The sequence below is a fragment of the Exophiala mesophila genome (assembly GCF_000836275.1).
Source record: "Exophiala mesophila strain CBS 40295 unplaced genomic scaffold supercont1.6, whole genome shotgun sequence".
In the NCBI taxonomy this organism is placed as follows: Eukaryota; Fungi; Ascomycota; class Eurotiomycetes; order Chaetothyriales; family Herpotrichiellaceae; genus Exophiala; species Exophiala mesophila.
Window position 1 is genome coordinate 282,671 of NW_015622509.1, and position 23,493 is coordinate 306,163.

Below are 23,493 nucleotides of genomic sequence, written 5' to 3' on the forward strand. Positions count from 1 at the left end.
GTCCATCATTATTTGGAGAACACGTCTCCCCACCAATATGACGCAAAACAAAATCGTAACAGTCTAACAGAGCCCGCAATCATTCTTCTTCTGCTCCCAGTTTGTGTTTCGAACCCGCATCTCTCTCCCAATCAATAACCCTCGATGGCGCTGGAAGATTTTGAAAAAGAGCTTGCCGAACAGAAAGAGGCGGAAAAGAGGCGGAAAAGTCGACATGACAACGACAAGCCCTCCTCCAGACACCACAAGCATCATCACAAAAGCTCCCGCCGTCATGATGCACACTACGACGACGATGATACCGACCGCCACCGATCGAAACGCTCGAGATACTCTCCAGAAGACGATCCCTCCAGCCACCGTCACAGACATAGACATAGACACAGAGGCGAAGATGGGTCCGAGAAAAGACACCGCCGCACTGAGGACGATGCCTCCGACCGTTCACACCGCCGCCGAGAACCTAGCGAGATCAGATCCACTCAACGGTTCGAAGAAGGCGCTTCCACTCGACCCGAAACGAGTCAGATGAAACGTGACTCATGGATGGAAGCCCCATCGGCCCTAGATATCGACTATGTCCAGAAGAAAAAGTCAGAAGCCCAACCCCCAAAGACGAATTCTTTGGCGGCAGACTTTGAACTGAAGATCCACAAAAAGGAATTAAACCACCACCTCCGGGACCTGCAAGATGGAGATTCTGCCGAGGAGATGGATCAGCCGTCTGTGCTCAAGGAAGTTGATTACACTTTTGGCGATGCGGGCTCCCAGTGGCGGATGACGAAACTGAATGCCGTCTACCGAAAGGCCAAAGAGACGGGAGGGAAAGTGGAAGATATCGCCTTGGAGAGATATGATAGCCTTCGAGAGTTTGACGAGGCTCGAGAAGAAGAAATGGAGTTGGAGCGTCGGAGAGCATATGGACAAGACTACGTCGGCAAAATAAAGCCGAGTGGTGACCTCTACCAGGAACGCAAGCTTGACGCTGGGATACACAGTCCTCATGCGCGAGAACGAAAATCGAGTCCTCATGAAATGGTATCCGAGATAGCAGTATCAACCGCGACCCAGCCGAAAATCGACCAAACCGCACTGAACAAGCTCCGCGCACAAATGATGAAAGCCCAGTTGAAAAAGGACCCCAAGCTGGCCGATCTTGAAGTTGAATATGCCGCCGCGGTGGAGACGTTCAATCAGCAATCCCAAGACCCGACAGTCATAACGCTCTCTGCGATGGACAATCGGATGCTTTCATCTGCACCACGCAACGAGGTCAAATCGGTGACCAACCGGCGCGGGGCGGAGCGCGGTCAGGTGGAAGAAAACGAGGACATGAGCATTGCCGACATGGTGGCAGAAGAAAGACGGACGAAATACCAACGCGGCGGGGAGGGGGCGCGGCTTGCGGAGCGAATTGCCAAAGACGGCAAGTTCACCAACGACCTTGAATACATGGATGAGAATGCGAATCAGTTGGCCAAGCGAGTTCACAAATCTGACATGAACCTCCGCAATGTGGCCATTGGTGAGTATCAAAAGATGCAAAAGATCCTCGAGAATTGCCCTCTGTGTCACCACGAGGACACTGAAACTCCGCCGATCGCGCCAGTTGTCTCTTTGGCGACTCGCACATATCTGACCCTTCCCACCGAGCCCGAACTCTCTTCTTGCTCGGCCATGGTAGTACCAACAGCACACCACGTCAACCTACTGGAATGTGACGATGATGAATGGGAAGAAATCCGCAATTTTATGAAATCGCTCACGCGATTCTACCACGACCAGGGCCGCGATGTCGTATTCTACGAGAATGCGGCTTTTCCCCATCGAAAACCCCACGCGGCTTTGGTAGCCGTGCCGTTGCCGTACAGCCTGGGAGAGACAGCACCTGCTTTCTTCAAGGAAGCATTCCTCACGACCGAGGGAGACTGGAGCCAGCATAAGAAGATCATTGACACCCTGGCAAAGTCCAAGCAAGGGTTGGGCGGGCAGGCGTTCCGAAAAACGCTTGTCAAGGAGATGCCTTACTTCCATGTCTGGTTTGAACTCGACGGTGGAATTGGTCACGTGGTTGAAGACAGTGACAAATGGCCAAGAGGAGATCTTTTCGCTCGAGAGATTGTCGGGGGGATGCTGGGGTCGGAGCCCGATGTGATCAAGAGACAAGGGCGGTGGCAGAAGGGCAAAGACGCCAGAGTGGATGGATTCAGAAAGAAGTGGAAGAAGTTTGACTGGACGAGAGTGCTGACCGAAGAGGCATGAGGCCGACGACTTTGCACGTTCCTCTTCTGAAGTGATGCAGGATGAGCGGAGGTCAATAGGGGCGTGTTTGGCGGTCTGCATACGGGCTAAGATGTTTACGAGAACAAGATATAAGACTTGGCTGACTGTGTGCACGTTAGCTGGAGTCTCAGCGTAGAAATACAGAATGAGATCTAGCAAGGGGTGCCATAATTTCCATAATAGATGCCACGATTCCATGTAGTCTAGCTATTGACGTAGCTGGTTTGTGGTAACATCATGATGATGTCGAGGTCGAGACAGCGTTGACGTAAAAATGACGGGAGAAGAGACACCGGGCAGCATGGCGAACCCTCTAGGTCACCAAAACTACGCTCGTCGTCTTGCAGAGTTCTGAGGGGAAATAGCAAAAGGGACCGATGGGGCCATTTTCTTCGTGTTCACACTGGGTCCAGAGTCCAAAAACACCGCCAGAGCGGACTCCCCCAGGCTGAACTCCTTCTAACTGCCACTGATCCTGGCCGCCGTAGCTGATGATAAAGCGCCACCTGACCTCTCTTCCGCCGGGTATCAGACATGTCATGCCACGAACGCCAATGGCTGGACGGCGGAGGCCGAGATTTGCCCTGGACAAGCCGGAGAAGTACAGAACGGGCAGTTCGGTGGAGTACGGTAGGAGGGTGTGGAGTTTACGATCTGAGGACAAGGACGGATCGAGCTTGAGGTCGAGAGTCATGAGGTCGCCGCACGCCTCTTCCTCGTCGTCGAGAGTGGGGGGTTGGATGGACAGGGCTTCGGCAGCGTTGAATGCGAAGAGGTCGGCGTAGTCAAGAAAGGCGTATGTGCCCAGCCAGGGTCCGGTGACACGAGCCCAATCCTCTGGGACTATTGGGTCGGTCAAGGTCCGGTGGGGGATGGAGAAGCAGAAGCCTTGAGGCATGGTCAGGTGGCCACGGACACACATCTTAAAATTGCGAGCAATGACACAAAAGACAGCCTCGAGCAAGGGCCAGTCAACTTTGCCACTGCCGTTCCGTTGGAATGGACCGTAATCGTTGTCGGACCCGGTCAGGTGCCAGTTGTACACCTTTCTGCGGGCGGCTCCCCACAATCTATTCTCGAGCTCGCGCTTGGTCAATCCATTCAGGACATGAAGGCGGGCGGCATTTTCAGGGCGGTTTTTCTCGTCTTCGGCCTGTGTCACTGACCGGGTCCGGGGGCGGAGGGGTGAGGTCCAGGGATTACCATTGGTGGCTGGGTATGTAGATGTTGCTGATTTGCCCGTGTCGTGTATGAGGGCAACGAGGCCTTGGTCTTTCTGGTCTATTTCTGAGAGGACTTGGAGATTGCGGGAGAGGGTTCGGTCATCCACAGTGGGAACTCTACCATGTTTGATGTCACGTGGGGAGGGGGTAAATTTGGTGGTGTCAAGAATATCCAAGATGGTGTCGACATAAGCGAGGGCATTGGCATGGTCGAAATCAAGCACGTACTTGGAGCGTGCCATGCGGAGGGCTAGGAAACGCAGCCGTAGTTCCCGATGCCAATGCCATTGTTCCTTACGAAGTTGACTGGCTTGGACTGGCATAGCAGCCCATGCGTCGGCGGGATCATCGAAGACGGACAGGAAAGCAGCTTTCCATAGAAGTTGATTCTGAGGGCTTGCAAAGGTATGAGCTTGTTTGCAAGTAGTAGCGAAGCTGGAAATGTCGGGTGGCCCCACAAAGGTCATAATATGGCTGAGGATCTCGGGCGGCAACTCGAGAAGAGCCATGGTGGATCAAGATGCCAATGGCAATTATCAAGCGGGTGACGGCATTAATGAGAGAGAAAGATGAGTTGGGAAGTGCTGAATTGTATAGATTCGATGATTGTGATGATTACGATTTACAAAATGTGATAGGTATGTATATTGCATTGATGTTGAAGGTGGCAATAATGGTGGTGGTGATGATGATGATGATCACGACACTCGACGTTGATGTTCCGGAGTTAAGTTAAAGTCGCTGAAGTTCTCCGTTTGGGTGAGCACCAGCACGTGATATAGGTATTGAGTACACACATACCTGATCCATCTACATGACTATCAACTAAGGTGGCTATGTGTGTACTAATAAAAGACACAGTCAGATCCTAGGGATACTGAAAGTGCACATGGAATATTTATATCCCATGAACCCACCTCATTCTACATGCATGCAAAGGCTTTGGTTTATATAGAGTACACACCGGCGTCCCCATCCCCATTCTTGGTCCCATTCTTGGTCGTATTCATTCCCATTCTGGTAATCCAACCGTCATTGGTTACCTACTTAGTACCTATCTGGTACTTAGCAACAGTACAACGCCCATCGCCTTCGCATATGAACTGCTGACCTTCCCTGGGCATAGGCGTACCGTCTGCGGACGGGCATGGCACGGCTTCAGCCGGACCAACTCATGATTTACTTCCACTTTGTTCACCTGTATCAAGTCCGTTGACTGAGTTCGGCCCGGAACCCCGCAAGTTCCGAAGTATACCCAGGGCCAACAACTGCGGGCTCCCCGCAGATGAATCTTGTCATCCATAAACATCCATGCTCGCCCAAACAAGTACTTTGTGGAGGGTGTGGGTTTTGGTCGCCCCTATCTTGAATTTTGTATCATACCAGCGGCATCGGGCCGTGAACCCCATAGTCTTGTTCAATTTATTTGGATAAGTTGACATGCCTGGCAACTTTAATGGTTCGCAGGCTATACTGGTGTCTTGTTGTAATCTTGGGACTTTCAAACATATCGTATCATCACTTTCATTTTCAAACGCCAGTCTCGTGCCTATCCTACCATGGCTGCTACCGTGAATGGAACCTCGTCTTCACCTCTCGAGTGGGACAAGTTCTATAACATCATCGACGGCAAATTAGAGACCAGCCAGGACACTCGCCATAGTATCAATCCTGCCACTGAGACCCCAGGACCTGAAGTTCCCGTTGCCAGCAAGGAGGATGTTGACCGAGTCCTCCAAATTGCCCAGCGGGCCTTTCCTGCTTGGTCCGAGACCCCATACTCGTCTCGAGTGTCGGCAGCGCTTGCTTTTACTGACGCCTTGGAGCGAGAACGTGAAGCGTTTGAGAAGATGCTGACCCAAGAGCAAGGAAAGCCAGTAAGTAGATTGACCATGGCCCTGAATTGACGGTAGAGCTTACACATGGCCCGCCCAGCTTCAATTCGCCCGTGTTGAGCTCGATCTTTCCATCCTCTGGATGAAGACTCTCGCGCAGTTGGAACTCAAAGAGGAGCATTTTCAAGATGGTGATAAGGATGTTGTGGTCAGATATACACCCCTCGGTGTAGCTGTTGCTCTTGTGCCATGGAATTACCCCATCCTCCTTGCGGTGGGTAAGATCATCCCAGCAATAGTCACAGGCAACACCATCGTGGTTAAACCCTCTCCTTTCACACCTGCTGGTGGGCTGAAGCTCTGCGAACTGGCTCAGCGCTTCTTCCCTCCCGGCGTTATCCAGTGTATTTCAGGAGACGACAACCTTGGTCCGTGGCTGACTAGTCACCCTATTCCGGCAAAAATTAGTTTTACAGGGTCCACGGCCACAGGGAAAAAGGTTATGGAGTCGGCTAGCAAGACTCTCAAGCGTGTCACGCTGGAATTGTACGTCTCACACGAGCTAGGCACAAGCACTTTTTTATGGTACTAATTGAATCTTAAAGGGGCGGTAATGACCCTGCAATAATCACAGAAGACGTCAACATCGAGGAGACGGCCACAAAGGTACACGAGCCCAGAACAACCTCTATCCTGTATTCAGATTCGCTAACGAACGCTATCCAGGTTGCACAGCTCGCCTTTCTCAATTCTGGCCAGGTATGACTTGCTCCAACTTTCTCCCGGCATGGTGCTGCTAGGAAAATTGGGTTCTGACCAGTTTTCCCCTCTATAGATCTGTCTGGCGCTTAAACGCATTTTTGTGCATCAAGACATTGTCGATCGATTCGTGCCAGCCTTGACTCGGGCTACTGAAAAGCTACAGGTGGGTCCTGGAGACCAGCAAGGCGTGTTCTTAGGCCCGATCCAAAATAAACAGCAGTATGAGAGGGTGAAAGGTTTCTTTGCAGATATTGCCACAGAAAAATGGAACGTGGTGGCTGGTGGCACCAATCCTAACGGTAAAGGATACTTTATCACGCCCACTATCATCGATCGCCCGAAAGAGGATTCGCGGATTGTCAAGGAAGAACCTTTTGGTAGGATCCATTCATTCCACTGGGAGATAAACATATGGCCTGACAAAAGCTTGACTAACACTGCGAGACAGGCCCAATTGTCCCCGTGTTGACCTTCAAGTCTGACGAGGAAGCCGTCAGAAAGGCCAATGACACCAACTATGGGCTGGGAGCTTCTGTATGGTGCAGAAATATCGATCGAGCCAATGCTATCGGTAGGCGTTTACAGGCGGGCACGATATGGGTCAATACGCATTTTGAACTTGATCCTCGAGTACCATTTGGAGGTCACAAGGAGAGTGGGTTAGGAGTGGAATGGGGCATTGGAGGATTAAAATCTTACTGCAATTCTCAGACACTATTTCTTAAGAAATGATGGGGAATGATGGGTCGAGGTTTGTAGTTGCCGGAATATGCAAAATCAATAACGTGATATGCTTCCTAGAGTAGCTGGTCGGAGAGGTTTCTAAATAGTGGAGGAGATTTGTTCACTCGACAGGCTGTTGGCTGCAAGACATTATAAATACTCGAGTATGACTTGTGTTACATAGACTATGAGTATGTAGACATATATGTAATAGTGATACATATCCTGTGCATATATATATATATATATATATGCATAGATATATATGCATCGCTATGCATCGCTAGTTGAATCTCGGCCCCCAGCGTTGGTCGACACTGCCTTTTTGGATGTCAATCTGACCAATTAATGGCTTCGCTCAGCCTCAACGTCATCCCCACCCTCACCATCATCCTTCCACCCACTCTCACTCTTACTCTCACTCTCACCACATTCCTTCGTTTACCGCCGCATCTGATCCTACGCATGCTCCCTCCGCCACACAGCAATGCCTCTTAATCAGACAGAGTCGAGGCAGACCGTCTACAGACATTGTCGCATCGTCTTCTGACCTTGGTCCTTAACTTCCAACCGTCCAGTCCATCCTGCCCCTCGCATCTCAATCCTCACTCCCTCACTCCCTTCAAACCATCTTCACCCGTCGCCCAATTCACCATGCCCAGTCTGCGGGAGTTACTCAAGAAAAAGGACAAGATTGACCAAGATGACACTCCCGCTAAACAGAACATTCGCGCTACTGAATTCACCTTTATGCGCTCAGACACCCACACCGAGGAGTATATAAAACCCCCCGGCTTCGACGACGACTCACCCTCGTTCGCCGACCCCCCAAGGACACCTTCGACCTCGAGGCTTTCTTTTAGTCGCTTCAATCGAAGCCCTAGTCCTGCAGTTTCGGCTTCGTCATCTCCGGAAGCCGATAGAAAGAAAGACCAGAGAAGATTGTCCCATCGTCTTCATCTGAACCGCGACCGTTCTGCCAGTAGCTCCTCGGTCAACCTGCCGGACAACCTCCCTTCCATTGATGACGCATACACCGCCTCCGGTGACCGTCAAGACAAAGAGGCAAAGTGGGAACATCGAGCCACAGTCTTGGCCAGCAAAAGCCCCGTCATCCGTTCTCAATCACCCTCCCCTCAAGTCACAAATCTGGGAACCGCTGATCCGGCGTCTCCTCGCCCCCGGAGCGTCAATGATCCCTCCAGCGACATTGACATCCAGGAGGCCATTCGTCTTCACGAATCTGGCGATCTAGCTCAAGCCACCCAGATGTTTCGCCAACTCGCCCAGTCCGGAAACGTTCTTTCTCAAGTCCTGTACGGTTTGTCCCTTCGCCATGGCTGGGGATGTGACCCCGATCTGAAGGAGGCTGTCGTCTACCTTTCTGCTGCCGCTTCCAACTCTGCAACCATCGAAGCAGACGCTCTCAAGGCAGGCATGAAAAAGGGTGGAGCTGCGAAAGGCGAATTGGTCTTGGCCATCTTTGAGCTTGCAAATTGCTTCCGCTATGGCTGGGGAATTGCTGTAGACAAACCCGCCGCCCGCCAGTACTACGAGACCGCCGCAAATCTCGGAGACACAGATGCTATGAATGAGGCAGCCTGGTGCTACCTGGAAGGATTTGGGGGAAAGAAGGACAAGGTGAGTCTCGATTTCTGTTGTTTGCTATCACCCTTGGCCCCAGTATCACCACTTGCTTGCCATGATTCTTCTTCTCTACACGACTTGGACCCTTCTGCAACTAGTGGCCCCTTTGATCTGAAATCCTCATCCCTGCCACGTGATCCCACCATCAATAAGACACAGAGGCGCCACTCCAGTTACGCATGGGCGCTCCATGTGTCCCAAGAAATGATCCTCCGCCCACTTCACCAAGCTGGCCCCCAAATACACAGGATACCTTTCTTACAGCAGTTTGTCGTTCGCTGCATCACTTTGGGCAGCAATGCATGCGTCTCTGCCGTCAACTTACCATTCAGAAACCAGGAACACCCCATATGCGGTGTACCTTGCATTAGTTTTTCCCCACCATCGCCTTTCATCAAATCATAGACCATCTCCTTGTACATTGGACTTGACTGACATGCCGCCCGCTTCGGGCCCGTTTTCTAGTTCAAGGCAGCTCAGCTCTTGCGCCTGGCCGAGACAAGTGGCGCAAAGACCTTGGGAAATACTTGGTAGGTTTCTCTTTCTCTCACGCGATCAACCGCCTATGCATGACTGCCTCCCCCATGGAAACCCCCATCACACCATCAACCAAGCTGCCCTCTGCCTAGTCATGGCCCAACAAGCCCCCGTCTATCGAGTGGTTGCTAGCACTCGCTGGCATCTCATCCACCACATCACGGGTTTGCGAGACGGGTTGTTAAGCCCTCTCCGATTGGCCTGAGGCGGCCCGCCACCACTGCGGCCGTTGTGCGGCCTGTTGGTCGACCATGGCCTTCATGACCTTGAATAAGCAGATTCCGACACGGCTCTTCAAATTACTAGCCAATCGTGGAATTTCGGTGGCTGGAAATATCTCAACTGCTGCCGGCTTTCCTCATGGTTCCTTTCGGAATCTGGGATCTTACACCGGCTCTCCTTATCGGGCCTATTCAAGGATCCAAGCAACCACACTACACTTGATTTAGAATTATCCTTGCTCCCTACTGACATGTTTGCCTCATCAGGATCTGGAAAGAGAAATACGATCCTCCAAAATGACCGAGCCTCAAGCCAAAACTCAAGTTCACCGCGAGGAACGATGAAGCGATATTTGGCTTGTTCAGTCTAGGCACACAGAGGCCCACCTCGCGACGAGAAATCGGTCGAACGATCTGAGCTCTGGCTTGCTAAAAACACCCACAGTGTCCACTCGCTTCTCGATACTGCTCCCACGACGGCGTCGTGTTCAATACCGGCCCCTTCCTCGCTCGAACCGTCGTGGGAACAATCGGATCCTTTTTCTTATCACTGGCATACGATTCAGGTGATCCCCTGGGGCCCTTTGGGCCCCCCATCATGATGTACCGGCCTAGATGTGAGGCTTCGCGATCGGGGCGGCGCGATGGCATCGAATCCGCATTCGCCTCATGACATGAACCACAACGGGCCGATGTTTCCATTTCCGGGCAGAGCGCCGACCAACTCAGCATTTAGGAGACCCGAAACGCACCCATGGCCTCGCTTACTCTCTGCTGAACTGTAAATGGAAACCACAAGTAGCTAACTCTATACCGCCATGCACCAACTCTCGTTGAATTCTACGCCACTGGTGCCTGACTGCGGCCCGTCCGCAGGCCAGTCAAGGAGACGGTCACCCGATGGCCAGACCGCTGGGCCGCCAGGTACGACGAGGACGAGGGCGAGGTCGGATTCGCGACCTGCTTTGTGCCCTTGGAATACGCGACCCATTTCACGTCCCCAAACAGCCTCTGTACATTATAGCACACCACACATCTACGACCTCGGCATTTTTGTTATTGGCATTGTCGTTATGCTGCAATCATGGACAGGGCGGTTCCAATTCACGCACGAGTCACCTGTGTGAAAAGTCTCACTGTGAGGGATAGACCCATCAGTTTCATCCCATTAATTCGGCGTCATGCTTCCATGCTTCATTTCTTGGCTAAATAGATGTGTCCTCGTAAGCTCATGACCACGCTTTGCACCGTCCCCATGATGCCCTGCTTGCGCTCTCTCCATCGTCCCCTGACCGCATCCCCGATCATCCCACAAACTAGTTAGATCCTCGCATGCTCCTTTCATGCGCCAGTCAGGCTTCTCCCCTCAGGAGAACTCCCCTGACCGTAATGCTTCGTGATTTCTACTACCAAGATCCACACTTGTCGTTAATCATCATTCTTGGATTCGTTGATTTTATTTCATGTCATTCATTTCATTCATTGCCTTGATTGTTTGGCCCAATCAATTTCAAAGTTGGTCCAGCAGGGAGCCCGCTTCTCTCCGAGCCCAGCATTCTGTTCACGCCTTGGCTTTACTGTACCTTGATTCACATTAGAAGCAAGACTCGTGCATCATCGTATCGTTGCCGATCAGATTGTTACTTCGCATCCTTCGTCTCTGGCAGTCTTGAATTTCCCAACTCCGTAGGGTGGCAAAGTTCCGACGCCCACGTCATGACCTTGATACAACCACAATTTGGAGCATCTGCGTGTCTCCGAAAATCATGCGACACGCCTCGGCTCATCGTCGCCCTCGCCCTTGCGTCGCCTGCTGTCGTCGTATATTCATTTTGCTATATAAAGATGAGAATGTAGATTCCAGAACACCCATGTGAGGAAAAATCTTGGCCGTCAAAAGAAAAGTCGTTTCATTCGTAAATTTGGCAGTCCCTTTGGGGAATGCATTGTAATGGTAAGGGAGGAGTCATCCCAACTGGACGGGCACAAGTGCCACAGATTGTTGCCCTGGAGCGTGTAGTCTTGTGCTGAAATGGAGAGAATTGCGGTGGGATGTTATTCTTGACATGTACGAGAAGTTTGGATGGTTTGAGGATGATCATTTGTGGTGTTGTCAGTAGGAACAAGTGCCTAGCAATCGTCCTTTTAGTTGGTTCGAGCAATCATCTCCTTGAAATCTCGAAGTACCTTTTCGGGAACACGGTCAAGGAGGACGCTTCGTTCTCTGGCTTTGCTTCCCATGCCACTCATCTTGTCCAGATGGTCGGTATCTGCCTGAATTCTGGCAAAGAGTTGCTGCAGGCGTGTGGGTTTAACCTCGCCTGCATCATTCTCGTCATCGTCATCGTCATCAAAGATAGTGTCGGGATTGGCGATGTGGTTATACGAGTTGGCGGACAGAGAGAATGCTGCGGCGACCTGTTGCTGACGAGAAGGGGTGGTCAAAGTGGAGTGGAGGGTTTCAAGCGATGAGGCGGATCCGGCCGTTTGTAGCGTGCTTGGACCATGATTGAAGCCTGCTTCAACGGGAGGCGCGGGCCGACTCGGCAAGCTTTGGTCAACGACATCTGAACCTGGGCCGAATACAGCATTGAGAACGTTTCTCGCTTCAGCATGGTAGTCTTGAGATAGGGTTGGTAGATCCGGATTCACCAGCGCGGTTGAAGAAGAACTGCCTGACGTTTTGGTGCCTGCCTGAGCGACGAGGAATGCACCAGCCAAAAGACACATGTTGAAGGTATTCCAGCTAAAGGTTCCCGTCTCGACTTTGACGTCAGAACCTTTGTCTGATGCATCCACAGTGCTCTCTGAATTGGTCGAGATAGGCGGTTGTGGTGTTGTATGCCTGTGCAAGGGATTGGGGTTAGGATCTTCCATCTTGAGGTCACGGTCAACTTCGTTGAGGCTGAAAGCATCCCAACTGTCATCCACGTTAAAGGCACTGAAGTCGCTGGCAAAGGAATCAGACGAGTCAGTAGCAAAGGGGCGGGACGCCTGCTGATTCTGCCTGGTGAAGTCTTTGACAGTATCCTTGAGGAGATTGTTCATTCTTCGGAGTTCGGATGTCTCAATGACCTTTGTGCGGATTGCTTCATCACGCTCATACTCGACAGTGCGGATGATCTGTTCAAGCTGTGCGACGCGATGCATCCATTGCTCCTGTTGATGAGCCCATTGTTCACGTTCAGCTTCTTGCTGGGCCAAAAGGTCACGCTTCTCCTGGTCCCATTCTATTTTGTCCATCTCCAAGCGCTCGGTATGATTCTTCTTGCGCTGGCGCGAGTCGAGACTGTTCAAAAGCGACATTAGCTTGGCAATGGTGAGGGGAAGTAAATAGAGACTTACGCTGCTTGACGGTTCCTCAGCAGTCGCTTCTGTTGCTTGAGCTCCTTCTTTTCTTCCTCGTTCGTGGTGGAGTTGATCAGAGTGTCAATGTTAAGGAGATTCCGATCCCTGGGGATGTCAAACTTTGCGTTCTTCTTCCTGATGCCGTCTGACCTCAGTACTAGCGTTGGGGTGGCACCTCTAAGTCGAGAATGTCTCGCACCCCGGGCAGCTTCAGCAACATCGGACGAGGTGGCAGAGGCCCATCCTCCCTGACTGGATTGGGGTGACATGGAGATGGACGATAAAGGTTCAGGCTGTGTAAAGGTGGAAATGTTGACAGGGCCACCAGGGTAGTGTGGTTGACTATCAAACGAGTCCTGTACCGAGCCAAAGAAAGGAGTAGGGGTGCTCGCCTCAGAGCGAGCAAATAGCGGCCAGGGCTGAGTGAACATGGGCGGAGGACAGTTGACCTGGTTGACCTGTGAGAAAGGATGAGGATGAGGGCTATTCAAGGGCATGGAGGGTTGAGAGTAGTGGCGATGTAAGGTCATGACGCTCGAAGGTCTCTCCTGCCAGAGATTAGTGGCTGCGGGAAAGTCTTGCTCCAACTTTGGCATCGAGGGACGACGGCTGTCACCAGGGTCGGATGGGTTCATGTCAGCGGGAGTAGGATGATCGAGAACTTTATCGTCGAGGATAGAGGAAGAATCGTCCTCGGTCAAGGCCGGTTTGACGTTTTCAGGCCAGTGAGGTTGAGAATAGACATAAAATGGCTCTTGTGGGTATTGCAGGGCCATGGCTGCAGCGGACTTTGGAGTCGACAATATGTGCGTGGCCGAGATGGAGGTGTTGTGTGAGTGGGCGAACGACTGTGTGTGTCGTGTGGGAGAATGTGTGTGCGCGCTGTTGTGTGGAAAGTGGCGGTGAGAAAGGTGGGGAATCTTGGTGGCAGTCAAGTTGGGAAGAATCAGAACGGTGGTGGATGTTGGCACATGCAGGAAGCCAACATGACGATTTTGAAGAAATGAAGCAAAATCACGCCGAAAGAATCACCTTGGATGATGGAGGAGAATTGAGTTGGAGCAAGAGGGAGGGAAACGGTGCTGGTTTAGTATGGATTTGGTTGCGGTGGGCTGAAGGGAGAACACTTGATCACGATACCGTACCGTACCGGGGCGGCCCAACACAACAGGGCCGAAGGAGCGAAGGAGAAGGATGATGAGGAGCCGGAAGGGGGCCTTCTGGCCTGTAAAGAGGGACAGGCTGACTTTCCAGGCCAAGATGATTGATGCTGATGAATGGCTGGCTCAAAGGGAGTGGAGGAAATTGAGGACCGGGACTTGGGACCCAAGGAGTTGTACTCGTAGGCGGAAGGGGGCAAAACGAGAGAGTCAGAAGGGTCTGTCAGAGGCTTTTGGAGTCAAGCAGCCGGAGTGGCCAGAGAGTGGAGAGTCTTTGTCGGGAACTGATGGTATCCCGTAGCAAGCTCATGGTGGATGTTGGATGGTGGAGGAGGAGGAGGAGGCACAGGAGGACTGGGCGAGGGTCCGTCTGGGTGGGATAGAGCTTGTGGCAACCCAGGGAGGAGGGCCTGAGGGACGGAGCTCTGGTGAAGGAGCCAGGCGGGCCTCAGATGTCAGGATAATGGTGACTGACTCTGTAGAGAGAAGCTTCAGGCAGGAAGAAGAGGTGATGAGTGGTTGGCAGGTAGGAGCGGCCAGGGTGCCATTGGATGCCCTCATTGTCTCTGATCAGAAACAAACAAGTCGGCCGTGGGCCGGAGGGTTCGTGGGTCGATGGTCGAGATCCAAGGGCAGAGAATCAGAGAGAATCAGACACTGAGAGACAGAAGAGACTTTGGGCAGGCGTGCAGTTGACCGAGACTCATTCAGTGGGTTACAGAGTTGGTCCAATGCACGCCTGCAGAGGCAATTCAGCGTTCTTGAACCACACTGGCCAACCCACCGGGTCACCTCTATGCGGCCTGCTCTTTAGCTGCGTCCCCTCCAAACATCCAATCCCCCTCGGTCGCGCACGGAAACAAGCGGTCACTTGGTGTGTCCTGTCATTGCACCTTCGATGGGCCAAGCAATTGTCTTTCTGACAGTGGGCTCACTCTGACCAGGAACCACCTGGGTCAACTTGGTGGCCAAACCCGTGATTCCATCCAAGGTAGGACCGCGCATCACTCGACGACGCCTTGTCAACTTACTATCACAGAATCGTCTCGAATAAGACCGAAAGGCCGAAAGGCCTCGATCAGGAGCCCTTCTCCAGCCGATGAAAGAGTCAACATAGGCAACAAACGCATCGTAGATGCGATATCAAGGCATTGGGGTAGATGATCGAGTGGTTCGTCGATTACCAAACAGGTCCCACAACCTAAGGTGCCTAGGCATAAGTGGTTAGCCAGTAGCTAGGTACCTAGCTACCGTGGCTACTCGTATATTTACTGGGTTGTTTTACGGCGATCGACAAAGGGTCGTTGTATGACACGCCTGAGCAACTCGCGGGGAGCCAGGTTTGAGGGAGCCGATGCGCCGAAGTTTCCAGCAAGGAGCTGCGGAACGGGCCTTAGCAGGCGGAGGTGTAAGCGGTCGTCAACTACCTTAATGTCCCAAACGGGGATGCCCTTTTGTGCTTCCAGGGTTATTATTGGCACCCATGAGGCTTAAATGGACCCGACAAAGCGTCCAGCGCCCCTCCAGCCAAAACGCCCCTAAACGACGCCGGGAGCTTCTAGTCCGTTCTCAAGAATAAGGTAACTCAGGTAGGTAGGTAGGTACGAAGCCAGTCGCGTCCATACTTCTCCATCCTACGACTTTCTCTGATCTACATACATCAACTAAAATAAGGAATACAATTACACAGAGGTAGTAGGGACCTAGGTATGCAGAGAAAGTCATCACCGGACAGCTTTAATCGCATGTTTGGTCTGTCAAACAACAACTAACCGGTGCCTGATTTCAAACTGTGGTACGATCCGATTTACACCTACAGAGTAGACAATTCTCATACACTACATAGTCTCTTCTCCATGTCCCAAAACAGAATCGGCGGACTGGGCCCGGCTGCGTACTCGCCTGCCGCATCGTGATACATTGTGTGTTTGTTCTTGGTATTTATCTTCAGCCATTGGTCCCACCGTCAGCCACAAGCGTGATCAAACTCGTTGCATCGGGACCCTGGTTGTTGCTCTCTGCTTGCCTAATCACGTGGATGGAGAACTTGTGAGATTTGCCCGCAACATCACCAACTCCTTGCTGCCCAACGAGTGAGGCTCTTAGCGACCTGTCATTCTCATCACTCTCCACTATAGCAGCGAATGGGTTTTCAGAGCCGCAAGATGACACGGGAGTCGATGCTCTGCGAACTGACCGGTCTCTGTCTTTGTTCGTTTCTCTCCACCAATCACGTTTCTTCAATGCCTGTGAACGACGCGCAATCAACGCCATAGCCCAAACACGCTGAAATCCTTCCTCATTCATCACCAGCGCGGTCGGGCGCACCTTGTCTTGTGATGGCCATCACAAAATGAACCAATGCGATTGTCAACTTCACCCTCTGAGCTGATTCAACGGTGGATGTCCCTAGCCTGTCTCTATCACACACCTACCAGCTCCTGCTGTTGGGTGGAAATTACTCGAGTATATTCATCGTCTGTAGATGCATTCTGACTCGCGACTCGTGTAGTGCACACGAGTTGATTGCCCTCTTTCCCGGACTCATGGCCTCTGCATCGAGCTTTTGCCTCTTTGATGTTTGCAAGGGAGTGACCGGATCAGTATTTGCATCTAGACTGAGCATTACCCATGCACCCGCATCCATTAGTAGAGAGCAATCCCCTGAGCTCATAATAAATCTGCCTCGTCGGTCGGCCTTAGTTACCATATGACCGGATTCCGCAAGGGTCAATTCTGCTCGTACTCCTCACATTTTGGGTTCCTCGTCGACGTCTTTCATCACCTCAATCAGATTGACTTTTGTGTTACGAGGCTATGCCATTGTTTGACCCCTTTGTATCGATACAGGTTTCGGCCTCAGTAAAATATGCTTACCTTTCAAGCTGGCTTACGTGGGTGGTGGTGCCGGACACTCAGCCCATCAATTGCGCTATAACTCTAGCCGCACGGAAAGGTCATCTCAAATCGATGCAGGCAATCGGATAAAGCACTGAAATCATCATGGATGCGTAGAAATGGACATGATAGGCTTCACAATTAGAAGTTAATGTGGAAGTGAAGTTGATGAATTGTACGAGTACATCAGTACCTTTATGTACTAACTCCAATAGGCAATCAATTCAACCAACGACAGGATAACGAATATCATTGGCGGAAGGGGGAGACCTTGACAATATAGGCAAGTCAAGCGACCTGAACAGATTTCCAAAAGCGTGCAAGCGTTTCTGGTCAAATTGTTGCTGTACCATGCAAGCTTCGACAAAGCAATCGTACTTCGCACACCGGTGCTGAGGAGTCTGCAACACATGGCATCTTGTTCCTGAGCGTTGAGGTACATCTTCAGCCGACATTGCCCCCTCTGTCACCATGCTACAGCCTCGATTACCATTGTCGCTCCTCTGCAGACAATGCAGGCTACCCACCCCAGTCTCCCGACGATCATACGCCTCAGTCATTGATGCCGCCCGATCAAGTCAAACAGCCACGGACGCTCCTGTCGATGACTTGCCTCCAGTACTTGATAGTATTGGCCACGTCAAACACGAAATTCGATTGCGTCGATACGTTCCTCGAACTCCCGGCCAGCGCCATCTTATTAGACCATTGAATGACCACCTGTGGAAAGGCCGCCCATGGCAAGCCCTCACATTTCCCAAGAAAGGCCACGCCAAAGGTGGTAGAAATAATACTGGTCACGTCGTCGTCAGACACAGAGGTGGAGGTCACAAGAGAAGGATTCGCACCGTGGATTTTCACCGGAGTGGTGGTGGGAGACATTTGGTCGAACGCATTGAGCACGATCCTGGCCGCACTGCCCATATCGCGCTAGTCAAAAGCCTTGAAACTGGTACTCGTACCTACATTCTGGCTGCGGAGGGTTTGCGGGCTGGTGACGTTGTGGAAAGCTACAGGAACGGCTTGCCACAGTCTTTGATTGACGAAATGGGCGGCCATGTCGACCTCGGTGTCCTTGCTTCCAAGACTGCATACAAGGGCAATTGCTTGAAATTGAGCATGATACCTGTGGGCACGCCTATCTTCAACATTGCGCCCAGCCGGGAAGAAGGGGGCAGATTGTGTCGCAGCGCAGGCACTCATGGAATCATCATTGGCAAGGGCGAGGACACAGTTCAAAGGGAGATCTCAAAACTTCTAGGCGAAGGCAACGAGTTGGACATGTCTGCGCTTTCACCGGCGCAGCTCAAGACTCTTGAAAAGACGGCAGGCTACGTGACCGTCAAATTATCCAGTGGCGAAGTTCGACTCATCGACCGAGATGCTGTTGCAACCATTGGCATCGCCAGCAATGTAAACTACCGGTATACATCTCTTGGCAAGGCCGGCAGGAAGCGCTGGCTGAATATCCGACCCACCGTTCGAGGTCTGGCCATGAATGCCATGGATCATCCCCATGGTGGTGGTCGAGGTAAATCCAAGGGAAACCGAATTCCTTCTAGCCCGTGGGGTATTCCGGTAAGTCATCTCCGAGTCGCCTCTGGGGGAAATCTCGGAACTAACATGTGCCATAGGCTAAATCTGGCTATAAAACGAGACCGAAGCACAAGGGTGTCAACCCTCTGGTCGTTCAACAACGACCTAGAAACCACGGAAAACGTAGATGAGGTTACTAGCATTTGTACAATACCACCCTTAGAGGAACTATCACATCCATTAATGTTGCGGGCATTTCTGATTTTGGAGCACATCTTAATTCTCCATCTGGTAATCTGATTATGTCACTTACTAGCAAGACGTTTTTAGTTGTGCCGTACTCGTAGGTCGTGCTCATTGCCTGCAGCAAAATACTGCGCGTCTGGTCTATAAACTCTCCTGTATCTAGGGGGCTGGGAAATGCGCAAACGCTGTTCCTTGACATTGGAACGACGATGCACGACGCCCTCGAATAATGACAGGTTCCCGTTCATAGTTTCGTCTTTCGAACTGGTTGTCTTGTCTTGTCTTGTCTTTTCTTGTGTATTCCCAACCTGGATGAATCCATAAGTTACGAAGGATCCGCTCCCTCTACGGCAGATGGCGCGGACGAAGAAGTCAAAGCCGGGCGCAAACAGCAGTGCAGGCATGGCCAGCAACTCCACTGTTGAGAGCGGCATTCACGCCCAAGCCGAAATCTGGGATGACTCTGCTTTGTTGCGGTCATGGGATGATGCTGTCAAGGAGTACGAGGTAAGTGACGGATTCTGGAAGAGTCCCGGGTTTGAACTCGGTTATCCAACGGCCTTCTCACTCTTATACTACTGCTACAGACTGTATCCCCCTTACCTCTGACCTTTCTGCTGACACTGTGTCACAGTACTATCACAGTATTCACGCCCGGGGAGAAGATGTGGAGAAGATTCTTCGCGAGGCCGAGGCGGGGGAGACAGATGTCGACCTCACCAGCCAAGATGTATCCATGGACCCATCAGGTTGGGAGGAAGTCAAGGGGGACGCTGCTCTGCCCCGTAGCGATGCAAACCTAGACGATGGCACACATCTTGCTCAGCAAGAGACTGTCGGAGTTAACCAAGAAGCTTCGGCGCATTCTCAAGGTAGGCCATCTATTCTCCCGTGTACCTGGTCTTGAAGGACGGGCTACGACATCAGAGTGCTGCAACTGACTTTGTATATTGGGAAAGATGACAATGGAGCATTCGCAACCACGACAAAAGCTGGTGAGACTGTACCAAGCACGTCAAATGTCACTTCGACTGGATCGAACAATCTCATCGGCCCACAAATACCCTTGCCCTCGAACAACACAGCCGGTACGTGCACCTCGAAAAGAGCCTTTGTTCACCCGTGTGAGGATAAACAGCTAACGTTGGTGCTTCAGCAGATAGCAGCACATCTCAAGATCAGACGCTTGAGAATATAAAGATGGCCTACTACTGGGCAGGGTACTATTCGGGACTTCACGATGGTCAGCGACAGTGTCAGCGATGAAGACTGACGAAACTGCAATTGGCAAAATGGACGTCCAACGTAAAATTCCATCCAATCAAGGGCAAAGGACACTGTGTATCTGCAAGCGGAAACGCTAGATTCACGGAATTCTGTCATGCAGGGCCTGTGGCTTCTATTGATCGAGTTGTACCGCTGGCCGTCCATGTTAGGACAGGAATTGCAACTCGGCCGGGTTCGCCTGCTGAAAATGTCTATCTCTGTTGCTCAAAATCGTCCAGGCCTCTATCGGCCGGATCATCATACGCCGCCAAAATCCCCAGGACACCTCACACGAGCCTTAGCGCAATAAACAGGCTCAGTTGACGTCGATCGAGTATAGTACGTAAGGGCTATAGTCGGCTTGCTCTGCAGCGGCACCAACTGCGTCACCGCCACCAGATCCCTCGTCCTTCTTGGGCCGACCTTTCTTGTCCTTTCCAAAGGCATTACCAGCAAGATATGAGTACTCGGAATCCAGGCCTTGGAGTGCTTTCTTTTCGCGTTTGCTATCAGTCTGTAGGGACGTCAGTACCAGCCATGAATGCCTCAGAAATCAGACAGCAAACCTACCTTGATGAGCACACTGACATAGTCAAGAGGAAGCCCGTATCTCAGGACGGTCTCGACAAACACTCTGAGCACCACGACATGAACGAGAGCCATGACACCCTCGGACCAGCCTGTCCGACCCAAGCGCAAGGTCTCGCCCCAGACCTTCTTCTCCTCGGCTTCAATCCTTTTCAGCTCTTTGGCCTCCTCCTCCTTTCCGCCAGCCTTGAATTTGTAATCGCGGGGAATCCATTTCTTCTCTCGGACTTTGTGGACAAATTCTGGCGAATGTTTTTTGAAGGTGGTTACTGCATAGAGAGAGAACTCGTCGTCGGATGAAATGAAATATGCCGATCTCGGGACAACGAAAGGGGCGAGGGTTTCGTACGTTTTGAGGAAATCTTTGACATAATTGTTGGGGACAGCAATCAAGTGGGTTTCGAGGTGTTCCGAATCGGAAACGAGGACGTCAGGATTGACTATGGAAACGAGAGATTTGGTTGAGAGGTTGCCTGTTTGCTTGCGGTACAAGGTCTGTAGGGTAGTGCGAAGATTGTTATATTGGTTGTATTTGGACCGGACATCATTATCGATTGAGTTGGCTTCCTGTTCACAACATTATTAGATGGGTTCGAAAGAAAACAAGCAAAGACCTGGGCCATTACCTTTTGTAGCAAGTCGATCAGTTCTGAGATAGGCCTGTCTGCTCGATACTTGACTTTGTTCCATGAGAACGACTTGAGATATTGGTCGAGAGGTTCTGCGAAGCGTGCAAATGTTAGCGGCGAAGAGCGGGGATCGAGGCCATGCACAGCCGTGGGACACCAGCGGAAACGTACTGTCATTCACGCTCTTATGCTGGGCCATCTTGTCCTCATCTCCATCGAGGATGTTCTTTAGAGTATCGCCCACCTTGCCGACCACGGCATTGCACAAGCCCTCAAGCTTAGCTAGCTCCTCTGTCTGTTGTAATAAAGCATCTAGAGTGCCCACTTTGAAATCTGGAAGGTTGAAGCCCAAGACGTCTCCATTCGCGGGGTTGACAGCCTTCTGGAGAGAAGCAAATGCATCGTCTTTATGACCAGAGGGGGTGATGGATGAGGGGACGGAGACGGCGAGATATTTGGTGGTCATTGCGAAGGAGAAGGGTGTGGTACAGGACGGGAAATGCTGATCTCTCTATTAGACCATTATTTGTCCTCCGATGAAGGGCTGGTAATGACAGAACTGGTTGAGAAGCTGAATTGCGGATTGTGTCGTGAAGAGATAACTGCGAACCAATGCTGTCCTGCGCCAGATAGAGCAGCAGCAGCTCCGTCGTTGGTGATGGTGAGCGCCTGCCGTCAGTTCTCCAATCGGTCCTTCCATGAGCTGCGTATGCCAAGCCGCTACCAGAAGCTTGGGGGTCTAGTAACACGCTAAGTATACCTGCCTACAAAAAGGAAGTAATATTTCGACTGCAAGTTGATCTATCTATTGGTCTAGTATTGAAAGTGACATTGTGCTGTTGTTATCATGGAGTCCTCAGTTCGTAATGGCTCCTAGTACAATTTCGTCATATAGTTCCAAAGTCGACGTGTCTCCATTAGATATAGGTCTCTTCATTTGAATCTCCGAACAAGGTCGAATGGGCCGAATTGTCGCCTGGCCATCCTCCTCGATTGATTGATCGATAGGTGACCTACCGAGCTCCTATCACGCTCTATAACGGTGAATGCGACTTCAAGCCTCCAGATAACCAACTGAATAGCAAAACATGTCCTCATGTCGCCGTTCTATTTGGGCGAATAGGCATCGCTGAGATGAAAGCAAAATCCAATAATCGGGCATGCATCCTCTTAGGCGGCCGCACGGTAGAGAGACTTAAGGACCTGTAGATGGGGTCAGTACTTTGAGTTGTTTTCTGCTCGCTTCCTTATGGGAGACAAACCTTGGCATGCTTGGGCTCAACGAACAAGGCGTTGGCCTCGACGAGCTTTTGAGGCTCTTCTCCTTCAGCAACCTCAAGACTCTCAATCCAACCTTCAGCCCACGCCTTGCGACCATCGATACGTGTTGTCTTGGCCTTGAGAACGAGAAATTGGCCCGCCATTGTGGGCTTGAGATAGTTGATTTGCAGGTTCGCTGTTACTCCGACCTTGTTAGGCATTGCGGGAAAAGCACATCTCGCCAGTCCCTCGTCAAGCATGGTTGCTAGAAAGCCTCCATGCACAATGCCTGGATGGCCCGAACAGTCTGAGCCGACATAAAAGATCTGAACCATGGATTTGCCATCTTTCTCGTTGAAATAGTATGGAGGCACGGTAATCATGTTAGGACCTGCCAATGTCCCTGCGGTCAAGTTATGTTGCCGCACTTCCTCTGGAATCTTCAAGTGAGGGCGGGATTCTATAAAGTCTGGGTGAGCTCGTAATGATTTGGCCAGTTCACTATTTCTGATGTGTTCGTCCACCTCACGCGAAAAGTCATCAGGGGCTTCGTATATAGAAAGGGTTTCGAGGTCGGTAGGAACGGACCCCATGATCCAAGTTGAGAGGAAAGGAGGTGCGTAGGTGACTGCGAAGTAGACTCCGGTGGCAAAGGATACAGTGCTGATCAGCAAGAAATTGACGATTCGCCGGCCCCGGTCACGTCCTTGGTTATGTACGACAACGGATGGCCCTAGAACAACGGTCAGGAAAGAGAAATCTCGATGTTAAGATGGGCAGGTGTAGGATAAGCTACCTGTCGCATACGCTCTCCGTCTAAGATAGGAAGATGGTGTGGGAACCTTGCCGAAACAGCGGTAGGCCGATGCAATGCAGGTGGAACCTCTACTGGTGGTGCGCAACGGGAGGGGGCGTCGGACGGTATGGAAGCCAGCTGTTGATATGAGTGTAGTAGATGAGGGTAAGGGTGACAATGGGGAGTGGTATGGACGAGCGCCAAAAGAAAAAAGATTTATTCTTGACCACGATGGAGCCATGATTTGCGATCACGCATTGGCACTATATTGTTGAGGGACTTGTGATCAACGACAGTCTTGATGGGTAAATTTGCGAATCGCGGGTCGATGATGATGGAGCACTCACCGGCCTGGCCGCTTCAAAGTTTTCGGCGATTGAAGATGACTGCGGACCAAGTGGCCGAGGGGCCTCGTCTAGGGAGAGATCGCCAATTAGGACCCCTGGACAAACCCGCGTAGGGAGGCTTGCCGTCGCCCGACAGGCACAAAACCCATGCCTGAAGAAAAGATACCTCGGCTTATGATTTATGTGGG

The 23,493-nt window shown here is 51.5% G+C and overlaps 8 protein-coding genes across 8 annotated transcripts; 4 read left to right on the plus strand and 4 right to left on the minus strand.

Moving 5' to 3' along the window:
• Positions 1-63: 63 nt before the first annotated feature.
• On the plus strand, positions 64-2,469 carry PV10_08025 (uncharacterized protein). The gene has a single exon (XM_016372996.1). It carries the CDS (start codon positions 145-147, stop codon positions 2,260-2,262), a length of 2,118 nt encoding a protein of 705 aa, XP_016219907.1. The 5' UTR covers positions 64-144; the 3' UTR covers positions 2,263-2,469.
• On the minus strand, positions 2,445-4,020 carry PV10_08026 (uncharacterized protein). Its single transcript, XM_016372997.1, has one exon. It carries the CDS (start codon positions 4,013-4,015, stop codon positions 2,597-2,599), a length of 1,419 nt encoding a protein of 472 aa, XP_016219908.1. The 5' UTR covers positions 4,016-4,020; the 3' UTR covers positions 2,445-2,596.
• Positions 4,021-7,257: 3,237 nt separating this feature from the next.
• Positions 7,258-10,473, plus strand: PV10_08027 (uncharacterized protein). Its single transcript, XM_016372998.1, has 3 exons — positions 7,258-8,467; positions 8,939-9,003; positions 9,499-10,473. The coding sequence occupies exons 1-3, from the start codon at positions 7,481-7,483 to the stop codon at positions 9,530-9,532; spliced, it is 1,086 nt and encodes a 361-aa protein (XP_016219909.1). The 5' UTR covers positions 7,258-7,480; the 3' UTR covers positions 9,533-10,473.
• On the minus strand, positions 10,370-14,361 carry PV10_08028 (uncharacterized protein). The gene is made up of 2 exons (XM_016372999.1): positions 12,577-14,361; positions 10,370-12,520 (listed from the first exon to the last, which is right to left on the minus strand). Exons 1-2 carry the CDS (start codon positions 13,353-13,355, stop codon positions 11,377-11,379), a joined length of 1,923 nt encoding a protein of 640 aa, XP_016219910.1. The 5' UTR covers positions 13,356-14,361; the 3' UTR covers positions 10,370-11,376.
• Positions 14,362-16,990: 2,629 nt separating this feature from the next.
• On the plus strand, positions 16,991-18,448 carry PV10_08029 (uncharacterized protein). Its single transcript, XM_016373000.1, has 2 exons — positions 16,991-18,215; positions 18,272-18,448. Exons 1-2 carry the CDS (start codon positions 17,109-17,111, stop codon positions 18,362-18,364), a joined length of 1,200 nt encoding a protein of 399 aa, XP_016219911.1. The 5' UTR covers positions 16,991-17,108; the 3' UTR covers positions 18,365-18,448.
• Positions 18,449-18,661: 213 nt separating this feature from the next.
• PV10_08030 (uncharacterized protein) lies at positions 18,662-20,832 on the plus strand. The gene is made up of 4 exons (XM_016373001.1): positions 18,662-18,926; positions 19,054-19,291; positions 19,379-19,507; positions 19,576-20,832. Exons 1-4 carry the CDS (start codon positions 18,774-18,776, stop codon positions 19,683-19,685), a joined length of 630 nt encoding a protein of 209 aa, XP_016219912.1. The 5' UTR covers positions 18,662-18,773; the 3' UTR covers positions 19,686-20,832.
• Positions 19,768-21,551, minus strand: PV10_08031 (uncharacterized protein). Its single transcript, XM_016373002.1, has 4 exons — positions 21,074-21,551; positions 20,900-20,994; positions 20,256-20,840; positions 19,768-20,199 (listed from the first exon to the last, which is right to left on the minus strand). Exons 1-4 carry the CDS (start codon positions 21,366-21,368, stop codon positions 20,002-20,004), a joined length of 1,173 nt encoding a protein of 390 aa, XP_016219913.1. The 5' UTR covers positions 21,369-21,551; the 3' UTR covers positions 19,768-20,001.
• Positions 21,552-22,072: 521 nt separating this feature from the next.
• On the minus strand, positions 22,073-22,755 carry PV10_08032 (uncharacterized protein; the record flags this gene model as incomplete). Its single annotated transcript, XM_016373003.1, has 2 exons — positions 22,073-22,105; positions 22,165-22,755. 2 exons carry the CDS (start codon positions 22,753-22,755, stop codon positions 22,073-22,075), a joined length of 624 nt encoding a protein of 207 aa, XP_016219914.1.
• Positions 22,756-23,493: the final 738 nt, after the last annotated feature.

What these genes read in the sequence shown, in the direction of transcription:
- PV10_08025 (XM_016372996.1), top strand. Translation starts at nt 145, where the DNA reads ATGGCGCTGGAAGATTTTGAAAAAGAGCTTGCCGAACAGAAAGAGGCG.
- PV10_08026 (XM_016372997.1), bottom strand. Translation starts at nt 4,015, where the DNA reads ATGGCTCTTCTCGAGTTGCCGCCCGAGATCCTCAGCCATATTATGACC.
- PV10_08027 (XM_016372998.1), top strand. Translation starts at nt 7,481, where the DNA reads ATGCCCAGTCTGCGGGAGTTACTCAAGAAAAAGGACAAGATTGACCAA. An exon ending in TTGGGGGAAAGAAGGACAAG is followed by an intron (nt 8,468 to 8,938) that starts GTGAGTCTCGAT and finishes CCCGTTTTCTAG; the next exon opens with TTCAAGGCAGCTCAGCTCTT. An exon ending in AAGACCTTGGGAAATACTTG is followed by an intron (nt 9,004 to 9,498) that starts GTAGGTTTCTCT and finishes TTGCCTCATCAG; the next exon opens with GATCTGGAAAGAGAAATACG.
- PV10_08028 (XM_016372999.1), bottom strand. Translation starts at nt 13,355, where the DNA reads ATGGCCCTGCAATACCCACAAGAGCCATTTTATGTCTATTCTCAACCT. An exon ending in CTGAGGAACCGTCAAGCAGC is followed by an intron (nt 12,521 to 12,576) that starts GTAAGTCTCTAT and finishes GCTTTTGAACAG; the next exon opens with TCTCGACTCGCGCCAGCGCA.
- PV10_08029 (XM_016373000.1), top strand. Translation starts at nt 17,109, where the DNA reads ATGCTACAGCCTCGATTACCATTGTCGCTCCTCTGCAGACAATGCAGG. An exon ending in CTAGCCCGTGGGGTATTCCG is followed by an intron (nt 18,216 to 18,271) that starts GTAAGTCATCTC and finishes CATGTGCCATAG; the next exon opens with GCTAAATCTGGCTATAAAAC.
- PV10_08030 (XM_016373001.1), top strand. Translation starts at nt 18,774, where the DNA reads ATGGCGCGGACGAAGAAGTCAAAGCCGGGCGCAAACAGCAGTGCAGGC. An exon ending in AGCTTCGGCGCATTCTCAAG is followed by an intron (nt 19,292 to 19,378) that starts GTAGGCCATCTA and finishes ATATTGGGAAAG; the next exon opens with ATGACAATGGAGCATTCGCA. An exon ending in GCCCTCGAACAACACAGCCG is followed by an intron (nt 19,508 to 19,575) that starts GTACGTGCACCT and finishes TTGGTGCTTCAG; the next exon opens with CAGATAGCAGCACATCTCAA.
- PV10_08031 (XM_016373002.1), bottom strand. Translation starts at nt 21,368, where the DNA reads ATGACCACCAAATATCTCGCCGTCTCCGTCCCCTCATCCATCACCCCC. An exon ending in GCATAAGAGCGTGAATGACA is followed by an intron (nt 20,995 to 21,073) that starts GTACGTTTCCGC and finishes CACGCTTCGCAG; the next exon opens with AACCTCTCGACCAATATCTC. An exon ending in TGATCGACTTGCTACAAAAG is followed by an intron (nt 20,841 to 20,899) that starts GTAATGGCCCAG and finishes TGTTGTGAACAG; the next exon opens with GAAGCCAACTCAATCGATAA.